Below are 12,581 nucleotides of genomic sequence, written 5' to 3'. Positions count from 1 at the left end.
AAAAAAATAATAGAAACAATGTGAGAGAAGAAACCTTTTCCCACTCCATCTATCAAGAGCTCAGCACATTTCAAGGCAGGTTCATATACATTCTCAGGGAACATAACATGCCCGAACCTAGCAGCAGTGTAAGCCATTTCTCTAGCTAGCTCAGCCTGCAACCGCCTAAAGAAAATTTCAAAATAAACTTCAGAAGATTCACCACAAGAAAAGATAAGCATTAAGATACAAAACAATAGGCACAGATGACCTGGAAAGCAGGATCTGGCCCCTGTGTCCACCAGCTAGCACAAGCATCAAACTGCTGGGTAATAGAATCGTTACCAGAACCCTGAAAATGACGAAAGTGGCAAAGTTCTAGATGAGCTAAAAAAATGTGGGACATGTTAAAAATTGATCTTTGCATACAAACCTTGTAAACTGAAATTTTTTCACCACAGCGGGAGTCAATAACCGTCACAGTTTCTTCAGGCACAAGTTTATGCTGAGTAATTCCCACATTCAATCTGGTCTGGACCAATCTGATAAAAAATATTACACATCAAAACTGAGTTCCTCGATACTAAACACAAACGAAACAACACAAAATCACAACCTGGTAACGTTCTTTCAGCATCTGGAGATTGTATTGCTTATCACCTCTTAGCTCCTGGACAACATTAGGGTTCAAAAGGAACGTCACGAGCGGTGCAGCCCTTCCTCCATATCTATCACCAGAAACATTCATCATCAACCAACCAACCAACAAAGACGAAAGAGGCAAACTTTCACAGACATTATTATATCTTGGGGAGCGTCTTCTGTGTGGTGGAGACTTTTGTTGGTCTTGTTCAGAAGCTCGATCTTGAACTTGAGGATCTGCTCATCAGGGTAAAGCTGATGCTTTTGAAGGAACTCGAGTATATGAAAGACCAGGTGTCTGTACCTGGCCATTTTGGCTTGATTGACCATCTTTCTTTGAATTTGCATCCCCACCTTTTGCTGATCCCTTTGTGTCACCCTATTGATAATTAAAAAGAAGATGAGCGACAATTCAATAAAAGTTGATACTTCTCTGAAAACTATCAAAGATCTGCATCACCCAAAACATTTTCTCAGTAAAGAACCTTAACTACAGATAATTAGAACACGAAACAGGATCAAAAGACCTTAACTTTTCAATCAACCCACCAAACTGCAAAGGAGACTCGTCGAGGGAAAAACACATTTAGTTTCTTCACCATTCCTCATCTCAACACCCACCGACTCGAAGGTATCGTCGGAGGAGGTTCGGAATCAGGCTCGGGATGGCCTTGTTGATTCATCATCGAGAGAGAGAGACATGGAGGAAGAGATAGAGACGGAAAGATGTTTGAGCAAAAAAAAAGAGATGAAGAGAAGAGACGGCTCTTTTCGATGTGAAGTTTAATTTGGGCCAAGGGATGAGCCGAAACATAGCAGACGTGGCAGAAAAAATGATTGTTATTGGATGATTTAATTAGATGACGTGGATAGCTTTAAAGGGGAGTATATTCTCCTTTTAGTATAGTTTAGATTTAGATATAATTAAACCAATTTACGAACCTGAACCGAAATCAAAAATTGCTTCGGTTAATCTTCGCAGGCCTAGCTAAACCTATCGGACAACAAATATAGGCAAGACCTTTCTGGGCCAAATATAAGGCTCACTAACTATGGTTTTATCTGCTTTTTGAAATTATAATTCTTCGAGATTGACAGCAACCACTTTAGACAAAGAGAGAGAGAGAGATATGGGAGAAAGATTCTTCCCAAATGAGATACCTGAGTTTCTACCGGAAGACGCCGGCGAAGAGGAAACCGTCTCCACTCATAAAGATTCGCTGACGAAACTGCTCTCACTCCCGTACAGATCATTCTCCAAGAAGCTCCAGAGATATGCTTTAAGCCTCAAAGATACAGTAAACTATATCTTACAGCGTTTTTAGGTTTTATGGGAGCTGATTAGTATACCTATAAACTGAGTAATTTAGGACAGCAAGATTTGAGTTTATCTGGTTTGATCATGTCCGAATCTAGAATGTGAAGTTTGCTTTTGTTTGGCCTTTTCAGATAGTATTTGAGACATGGGAACGATCTGGAAAACGTGTTCGAGACTTTAACCTCTACACTGGTGTCCTCGGGACAGCTTATCTCTTGTTCAAATCCTGTCAGGTCACAAGAAATAAAAACGATCTTAAGCTATGCTTAGAGATTGTTGAGGCGTGTTACACAGCTTCAAAAGATTCCGAGTAAAGACCTTTTCTATTTAATTGCCCATTTCATGTAGTTAAAATACATGATGAGTGTGGTTTTTTTATCAGCCGTGTGACTTTCATATGTGGCCGTGCGGGTGTATGTGCTCTTGGTGCCGTTGCTGCAAAGCTTACTGGTGATAGCCAGTTACAGGATCGTTACTTAGCCCGTTTCCATGAGGTAAATTTTCCACTTTATGTTGTGCTATGTGCAAATAGGCTTTATCCATATTCTAATCGGAACAACCTGAAATAACCGAAATTTTCATTTGAATTTGGAAAACCCGAGAACTAAACCCCACCTTTTTGGTATTAGCCGGTTCTCAATATTTTTACTAGAACCAAATAGAAACCAAAAATAGCCGAACCAAAACTGAATCGAATTTTATTGTCATAACAGATTAGGCTTCTAAAGCAACAACAGGCTTATGCGACTAACACCAAAAAATTGATCCTATATTTTAATCCGAACAATCTGAATTAACCGATATTTTATCTGAAAATCTGAATTACCTGATCCAAAATTCGGAAACCCGAACCAGACTGGAATCAAATTGAACCTGAATTAAACCCAAAGTTTTAGTATCGGTTGGTTCTAAATATTTTTACCAGAACCAAATAGAAACTGGAAATAACCGACTAAACTGAATCGAATTTTATTTATTCATAAATACATGAACGGTTCCTATGTCTATATACCCAAAAAGACGTATACCCGGAAAAAACGAAAACCAAAAATTGAACTGAAAATCGAATGTTCTGCATACTTGATACATTGACTCTAGCCATGCAACTTGAATCTTCATAACAGATTAGGCTTCCCAGTGATTTGCCATACGAGCTGTTGTATGGTAGAGCAGGATACTTGTGGGCATGCTTGTTCTTGAATAAGCATATCGAGAAAGACAGTGTATCATCTGCAAGAATGGTAACAAAGCTTAAAACTTTCTTTTTGTTCTAAGTTAGTGGATGAAGCATCTCATTGTTTCTTTTAGAGATCTGTGGTTGAGGAGATCTTCAGGGCAGGAAGGCAACTGGGTGGAAGAGTAAAGTGTCCATTGATGTTCGAGTGGCATGGGAAGAAGTATTGGGGAACTGCTCACGGTTTAGCTGGGATCATGCATGTCCTCATGCATGTAGAACTTGAACCAGATGAAATGGAAGATGTTAAAGGTACACTAAGTTACATGATTCAACACCGTTTCCCAAGTGGAAACTACTTATCTAGCGAAGGAAGTGAATCAGATCGTCTAGTTCACTGGTGTCATGGTGCTCCTGGTGTTGCTCTCACACTTGTAAAGGCAGCTCAGGTAGATAAACTTATCGATATACAGTAGAAATTACAAATAACAAATTTCTTCGTACATTTTGAGAAAATAATAAGATAATAATATTTAAAAAACTCTTAAACAAACATATGGCTCGTTAAAATTATAACTTAATAATTACTATACATGGATTTTATATAAATATACACAAAGCATTTTGTTTTTTTTTCAAAATGAATTTCATCTCTTATTTTATTTTCATTTTGTCAAACTACATATAAGAGTTATTTTTTTATTTTATGATACATATTCAACATTTGTAAAATAATCTAATAATTAAAATCTATAAAGTTTAACTAATATATAATATCGTGATTCGTGAATCAAATATTTTTTTTTTTTCTAAATAAAAAGTATTTTAAAAATAAAACCTAAAACGGATTTTTTTCTAGAAATTAATAAATTATCATAGTTTAATGTACCCTCTACCTACATTGCAAAACTCTGGATGTTTTATCAGGTTTTTAGGAAAGATGAGTTTGTAGAGGCGGCAATGGAAGCAGGAGAAGTGGTGTGGAACCGTGGATTGCTTAAAAGAGTAGGAATCTGTCACGGCATCAGTGGAAACACCTATGTATTTCTTTCTCTGTACCGGTTAACAGGAAAGCCAGAGTACTTGTACAGAGCTAAGGCTTTCGCATCTTTCCTACTAGATAAGTCAGAGAAGCTTATCTCAGAAGGTAAAATGCAAGGTGGAGATAGACGGTTCTCTCTCTTTGAAGGTATAGGAGGAATGGCCTACATGTTTTTAGACATGAATGAGCCAACTCAAGCTCTGTTTCCAGGTTATGAGCTCTAAAAATAAAGTTCACTCTGTAACAACAAACTTAGATACTTAATGTAGAATAGATGTCTAATGTTATATAAGTATTTATACATCAAACACAAAACCAAAAGCTTAATAAAGGAAAACACCATCAAATCTTGAAAATCCTATTGAATCAGTGAATGGGGTGTGAAAATCTCGTTTAGTAAGGAGGGTTCTTGTAATCATCACGAGCACGAGAGTAGCAGACGTAGTAGAACTGAGAGACGATGGCAGTGAAGAGCGCGAACGAAGCACCAGCTGCAAACACTCCTTTACGGATCACTTCACAGCTGGGAGGGTTGTCGATGTTCCACATCTTCCTGTACTTGGTGTGGTACGCGTTTCTGATGGATGCAGCCAGCAAACATATCTCAGCAATCAAGAAGAACACCCTGACAAAGATAGAAATGATGTCAGATTCATGAAACCTATGATGTAAACAATGTAATGATTGAGATAGGTAACAGTACCAGCAGATAAGGAAGAGCATGATGGCACAAGCTCTTGAACCACCAGGGTTAAGAGCCTTCCCGCAGCAGAAGCATCTGCTAGCCACCATGATAATGACTTGGCTAGTCAAGAGAAGCACAAAAGCGCCAGCTCCATAGCTTGTAGCTATGTCTGAGCCATACTCACAGTATTCATACACCTTCTCCTTGTCTGGTACAACTTTACCCTGCAAACCAAATACAATAACCCAATAAAGACTAAATCTTGAGCCATTTCTCTACATCAAACCGTTAAAACAAGAAACATTACAGTGAGATCTAGCGCTAGACAGAACAATGCAGTAAAGTACATATACCCACAAAAGATCTTAACTTTCAATAACCCATGAGAGACCGTTATGAATCAAACACATAAACTAGATTTTTTGAACCAGATCTGAAAAAGAGTTCACTACACAAGGGATCTCACCGACAGAGATTTTTCAGACAAAACTACTAATTAAAGTCTCAGACACTGTTCCGATAAATTAATTAAAATAAATAATTCCAACAATTTCATAACCAAGATTTGACTACAGGAGAAGAAAGTTTTTAAGAGAGAGTTTAATGATGCTTACGACGCTTCTTCTCTGCTCGGCGGCAATTGCTAATCCGACAGCGATGAGATCTAGAATGAACACAATGATTATCACGAGCTTTGAAGCCATGGCAGCAGATTGTCTTGTGATTTTCTCTTTCTCTCGAAGCTTTTTCGTTCTCTTATATAAAGTAAAATATATTAGACGAAAATGTTGTGACCGTATAAAGAAAATGAAATGACTGTTATCTCACCAAATTATTATTTTTTACTTATTTATAGAATGAATAACTCTAAAATAAGACAATGCTGATTCGTTTTTTTATGACACGAGAAAATTATTAGATATACTATCACATAAGAAAAATAGTATAGTTGTCAAAAAAAAAAATTAAAAAGAAAAATAAGTTGTACATTATTTTAGAAAAACTTTCTAGTGCTCTTCTACGGTGACTAGTGTTAATAAAAATAATAATTAGGACCACTGCACGTGGTGCAGGCGGGGTTTCTTTTGCTTAATCTACGGGTTAATTAAAGGGATCATGCCTTGTTTAATACTACCTCCATTCCCGAAATTAAGATGTTTTAGGTTTTTTTCTAGTTCCACAAAAATAGATATTCTATATTGTTAAGATACTTTTTTATACTTTTGAGGAACATTAATTGAGAATATTTGAATTGATTAAATTTCATTGGTGGAAACTTATTAGAAAGTTTATAATAAAATAAAAAATAAATTAAATTATAAACATTTATTAAATTTTTAATAAGCGTGCATACTGAAGAAAATCTTTTAGTAAGAGAGGGAAATAGTTAAAGCTGTTATATTTATTACCTGTTGGAATGACTGTGGGAAAATCAACGTAAATAAAGAAGTTAGTGAAAGATTAAAGGATTAAAGGTTAGAAGAATTGAATGCGTTCGATAACAGTCACGGTCTTAATGAAATTGAATGCTTTAGGTCTAACGGTTGATCTCGTGGTCTGGTCATGTACATAAATATGGATGGTTTAAATTGGAATCCGGTTAGGCTGCGGTTTATTTATAACCTATCACGCCGGACTGTACTGGCCAGTGGCTAAAGTCAAAGTTGTATCAGTGTATCGCTAGATATCACATGGTCGGAGCTAATAAAAAGTACTCGATTTTTCGCCCGCACATCCGCGTGGATAGATTTTCATTTTATAAATATATAAAAAATACCATCGCAAAACTTTAAAAGATATGATTTACATTTTAGTGTTATATATTGTATAAATCTATAATGTTATTGGTTATGTTTCTTATTTGATATTATTAATGTACAATGATTTGTTTTATGCATTTTATTTTATTACTAATTGTTATTATATATTAATATATTTTCGAATTTGGTAAAATAAATTCATAGTATGAAATAAAAAAATTGATAGTCTCCTTCATTTTTTCTAATTTTGACAGACTGAATACAATACATTTTAAAATTTTATTTAGTTATACTAAAGAGCTGATATTTTCTTAGCATAATTTATATTTCTATGTTATTTATTTTAGTATATTGTGGAATTTTATCAGCAAATACATTATAATAATACTATATTATTAATTATGAAATCAATCGCTGCATTAATTTAAAAATATTTTAAAATTTTATTAAGATTTTGTTAGGTTTTTTCCAACAAATTTTGTTAAAAGTAAAAATAAAATTTAAATTTACAGTTAAAATTTATTTATTAATATCTTTATAATTTATAAGATTTTTTAGAAATGTCATATATTAAATAGATTAACTTTAATAATCAAATAGATGTATTGATGAAATATACCTATTATGAATTTTTATGGTATTTCTTTTAATAAAGAAGATATAGAATATAATTATAAAATTTGAAAAATAGCATACACTTTTATTTTATTTTGTTTTATAATAAAATTTTATTTAAATTAATGTATAATAGTATATATTATTAATTATGAAATTAATCAACGGTATTAATTTAAATAAAATATTTTAAATTTTTAGAAAGAGTTTGTTAGATTTTTTCTCAACAGTTTGTTATAATTAAAAATAAAATTTAAATTTACAGTTAAAATTGATTTATTATTAATATCTTTATATATTGAATAGATTAATATAAATAATAAATAAATATAATTAATTAAATGGACCTAATAAGGTTAGTATGACTTTTTTATGGTAGATAAAAATGGTATTTCTATTTTAACATAAAAGATAAGCGATTTAATTAGTGGATGCTAATAATATTAAACTATAGAGTAAACGCAATGGTTGGTTAACATTGGGGCTGTGGTCGGCCCATACTAAAGTTAGTTACATATCCGAACAATATTCAGTATACGACATGGGTTTAATGAGTTGGCCCAAAACTTTCTTGTATTCATTTGTTTTGCCGCCAGTTTTCTGTTTTCAGTTCAAAGGACAAGTCTTGATCCATTCTATGACCGTCTTGTAGATAAGAAATTCTGTGAAAGTTGCACATTTTTGTTTTTATTAAACCATTGCACCTATTCAACTGACCATGCGTTTGGTGATTAGAAAAAATACAATCAAAATAAGAAAATGTTTTCTTGTCTCCATCGTGACTTGATTCTCTGCGTATTTGTGGAAAATATGTAACCTTTGTCGCTAAATTATTTTAACTAAAATAACGGAAATGAAAAATATATATCAAAATAAATAAATTAATGAAATTCTATTTTAATTTATTATCTTTTAGTTTTTTTTCAAAAGAAATAAATAATAATTTCACTAATAAAATATAACCCCTAGTGTCATGTAACTATAAATTTTCGAGCTAAAACCATTCAATCTGTAGGTGAAGAAATACATATAAGAAATGACATTAAAGGTTTTACAATGTTGTAAGACTGCTGTTAATGAATATATGCACTAAAGGGATCAATCATTTTTTCTTTTAATTCGGCTACCAATCTTTATTTCTATGATGAATTATGAGAAGAAATAGAAAAAAATACCTGATTTATAAGCAGAACCATTAAAAACTTAAGTCTGGTACATTTTTGGCTATTGAAATATATTACTGGTACTAATAACATCATTTATTAATTAATATTTTTTATGTAATTTATATAGTTTATTTTGTTTTGAATATATTATTTGTGTGTAAATATAAATGTTCCAAAAATTTATAGATGGTGGTTAGGCGAATTTAAAAAAAATATTGTTTAAGAGTGTGTTTACTGGTAATGATTTTTTTTTGAACATCTAGACGAGTTAAAAAAATTTATTTAAAAAGTCTTTTCGTTTAGATCGGATTTACCGTCTATGTGAACGCCTATGCATACATAAACTATTTTTTAGAACACTCACAAACATAGATATGATCTAAGGGCGACTCATTCTTATTCATTCTTTTATTTAGTGATATAGTTCTTTTAAAAAAAATGCTATTGGATGCGTTTACATCAATACGTAGCAGACGAAAAAAAATTATGTCAATGATTGGTTGGATTGTAATTGCAAAAATTTAGCTGTAAAATTTGTGTTATAAGTGAATTAACTGTAGTTGTAAATTAATTTACGGAGATTTTTATTGTAGTTATTTCAGTTCTATTTGTATGCTATTGACGGTAGATATTTTAAAATAAAACAGGATTAATTCAACTATAAGATATTTTAAAATAATACTTTATATTATAAATAAAACATTTAGGTTATTTAAAAAGTAATAATTTATAAAAATTTTCAATTTTTTGAAAGGGCTTAAAAAATTTCAAAAGTTAAATATAATAATATATAAAGTTTAAATTATAGTGAAATTACTAGCTAAAAATAATAAATTTACCTAAAATTTTTAGTTTATTTAGTACTATAGATCATTTTTATTTTACAGTTTTTACAACCTAGGAAATAGAGATATAAGAGTTTTGCCTAATACAAATAAAAAAGGTTGTAAGATTATTTTTTTTGCTTTATCTTTAAAAAAGCTATAAAATAGAAACTTTTTGATGTATGATTTAACTTTTAAAAGTAAACATACATCAAATGGTTAAGTTTGATGATTTAAAAATTAACAAAGCTAAAGGTTCAAGTTAAAATCCAACCAATCATTCACTATGTCTCTCTAAGCTAGGTTGCCATTTTTTTTTTAACAATGTTTATTTAGATGTTTACATTTTTAACTATTTAATATATTTATTTTTAACTAATTTATACATGTATTTTTAAGTACATGGTTGAATTAATAAATAATGTTAATATACACTACTTAAGGAAGCACAACAAAAATAATTTTAGTATTTGATGTGATGAATAGTACATTACCAACTTTAGTGTAATATTATTCATAAAACATCAAATTAGTGAAATCGTATTATTTTTGAAGTTTTTATTTGAAAATTAGATTACACCAGATTTTGTGTTTTGAAAGCTAATTGGAGCTGACCTAAGTATTCCATGACCTAATTTACTCTCCGGGAGGATTTATCTAATCTATTAAAACTGAAGTACAAGTTAAAATTAACCCTAACTTCTTCTTAATATTTACCAAATTATGCCACTCAACTTAACTATAAAAATTCTCTGCGAAGCCTTCATTTATTAATGGATCTCCTAAGCCTATTAACAATATAACGATAAAAATTGTTATGGGGCATATGATTATTGAACGTGATTGTAAAATCAATCCTTATTAAATTTCTTTATATTTTGATGTAGGAAACACGATCTCTTTGACCATATGCACATACTGTTATATTCTTTTAGTATATTACATCATTTATATTTTAATATTGTATATTTCAATAATACACGATCTCTTAGTCCATATGCACATATTTATATATTTAGGAATTTGGTTGTAAGTACCTTAGTGCATATAGACAACCGGTTCTGTTTTCGTGTTTATATATTTGATTCATACGTTTTTTTCTGGTTTAAGTAATCCAGTGATTTTGTATTTGGTATCAGTATCACCTTTTCTTATCTACACGAAAATTTAGAAATATAAAAAATATCAATTTTATTAAAAATGAAATATGAAATAGAACTAACTTTCTTTTGAACAATTTTATTACACATTTTTCTTTATTTTTCCATTCTTCATAATTTCATCATTAATTACTTACAATAATAATATATCCACAGCTTTTTATTCTTTTTTTACCCATCATAACAATTATTAGTTTTATGACAAGTAAAACAAATAATTAGTTTATTTTTAGCCATACCCATAATAACCATGTGAAAGTAAACAAAAAAAAATTGATCAACCCGGTTTTTTTCTTTTACGTAATTAAATCTGATTGCAATGGACTATTTCACTTTAATAATATACCAAAAACTCTAAATTATACTAAATCTAAATTGTACACATGATGAAATTTACTAACTATTTCTTACGGATTATGTTATCCCACAAATTTGGTGTAATTATCTACGTACATTTAGAATATTTATAAAATATATGTTCAACTATAACACTAACCATGAATGTGAAGATCAATTTGGTGTAAATATCTACGTACATTTGTATATTTATGCAGAACAGTAAACCCTACTTCCAATTTATATATTTAAACTAAAATATATATATATATATATATATATATCATTATGCTTTAATAATCAAACTTCAAAAACATATTAAAATCATATTAGATGTTTTTGTTTTGAATGTATAGTCTATTTTATCATACACATAAAAAATATTTAAATATTTTTACATTAATATTTTTAAAATTTTAAAATCAAGTTAATATATTAATAATTATTTAATTCAAATGTGAATATTTAATTTTTAATAAAATTTAATATTAATATGTGTTGTTTCACATATATATTCATTATCTAATAATCAAAAAAAAATTAATAAGATAAATATATAATAAAACTATGGTTTATAACAATAAATTGAAAAACAAGAATTTAATTATTCATTTTTTAGTTTAAAAGTCATATAAACCTTTTAATATATGGTAAATATTACAAATATTAATCACTAAACACTTAAATTAAATCAACACCCGCACGAGAGTGCGGGTCAAGTTCTAATATAACATTTAATAGGAACATTATCATTAACTTTAAATTATTTAAGCTAGTTTATAAAAATCAAAATCTTATGATAATTATTTTTACAAATTACTATATTTTTGTTGATAATATATATTCTACTAATAAAGAATCCTATTTTATCTATTCATAGAAAGTTGTCATTTAAGTTGTACGTACATGGTCAAGCAAAAAAGAGTGTTTGGAACATTATATATTTGTAACATAATTTTTATGACACTTTCAAACGATATAATTTCAATATTTCTAAACACTAAAATTAGAATGATATTATCAAAAAAAATTAAATTAAACCTATAGTATATTTCCACCAATGTACTTTTATTAAAGATACTCCATTTTATTACTACTGCATGATAACTTGACCTAAGTAATACACTATAAATATGACTTTCTATAATATTATTATTTTTTATCATCAATATACAAACTCAATTGAAACTCCCTAAATCATCATGGTAATTTTGCATTCATGTGAATGACGAAAGACAATTGTTCGCGAACACTATATGACAAACTGTCTGTCTTTGAATTCTCCGCTCAAGGACATGTATGATCAGTAAGAAAAACTGTCATTCAGCTTCTAGATATCTTTCAAATAAATTGAAAAATATATAATACTAAATATTAACTAACATAGATAATTAACCAAACATCAGCTTAGTTAATAGATCAATGAACCACAATGATTTTACTTTAATTAATTTTCAAAATGCAACAAAAAAAAGAAGAAAGAAGCATAATCCACATCGTACCCTAGTGACCCATTACGATTGATGTACCCGGCTCTAGTCTTACATGATATTTTGATTGCACCTCAATATATGATCGTTTTAACTATACTAGGATAAGACCCGCGCCTTGCGCGGAATTAAGTTATTATTTTTATTATATTTTGGAGAATAAAACAATAGTTTGGCTTTATTTGGATTAGAGGTGTTCAATCCAGATATCGGGTTGGTTTCGATTCGGTTCGGTTTTTTTCGGTATTTTGGTTAGTAAAATATAACTACTATTCTAAATCCATATTTACTTTGACTTTAGTCTTTCACATACTTTTGAAAGATTTCAACTGGACAACTAAATTGATCAGCCAATCTTGTTGCTCTAAATCATTAGTATATATATATATA

At 30.0% G+C, this 12,581-nt stretch overlaps 2 protein-coding genes across 2 annotated transcripts; one reads left to right on the top strand and one right to left on the bottom strand.

The window, feature by feature from the left end:
* Positions 1–1,710: 1,710 nt before the first annotated feature.
* LOC106301046 (lanC-like protein GCR2) lies at positions 1,711–4,460 on the top strand. Its single transcript, XM_013737351.1, has 6 exons — positions 1,711–1,919; positions 2,071–2,249; positions 2,322–2,433; positions 3,064–3,180; positions 3,248–3,562; positions 4,041–4,460. Exons 1-6 carry the CDS (start codon positions 1,752–1,754, stop codon positions 4,377–4,379), a joined length of 1,230 nt encoding a protein of 409 aa, XP_013592805.1. The 5' UTR covers positions 1,711–1,751; the 3' UTR covers positions 4,380–4,460.
* On the bottom strand, positions 4,395–5,667 carry LOC106301047. Its single transcript, XM_013737352.1, has 3 exons — positions 5,455–5,667; positions 4,859–5,064; positions 4,395–4,780 (listed from the first exon to the last, which is right to left on the bottom strand). The coding sequence occupies exons 1-3, from the start codon at positions 5,542–5,544 to the stop codon at positions 4,549–4,551; spliced, it is 528 nt and encodes a 175-aa protein (XP_013592806.1). The 5' UTR covers positions 5,545–5,667; the 3' UTR covers positions 4,395–4,548.
* Positions 5,668–12,581: the final 6,914 nt, after the last annotated feature.

The sequence above is a fragment of the Brassica oleracea genome, chromosome C6 (genome assembly GCF_000695525.1).
Source record: "Brassica oleracea var. oleracea cultivar TO1000 chromosome C6, BOL, whole genome shotgun sequence".
Lineage (NCBI taxonomy): Eukaryota > Viridiplantae > Streptophyta > Magnoliopsida > Brassicales > Brassicaceae > Brassica > Brassica oleracea.
Note: the sequence above shows the minus strand (reverse complement) of the source record. Positions and strands in the feature narration are given on the sequence as shown.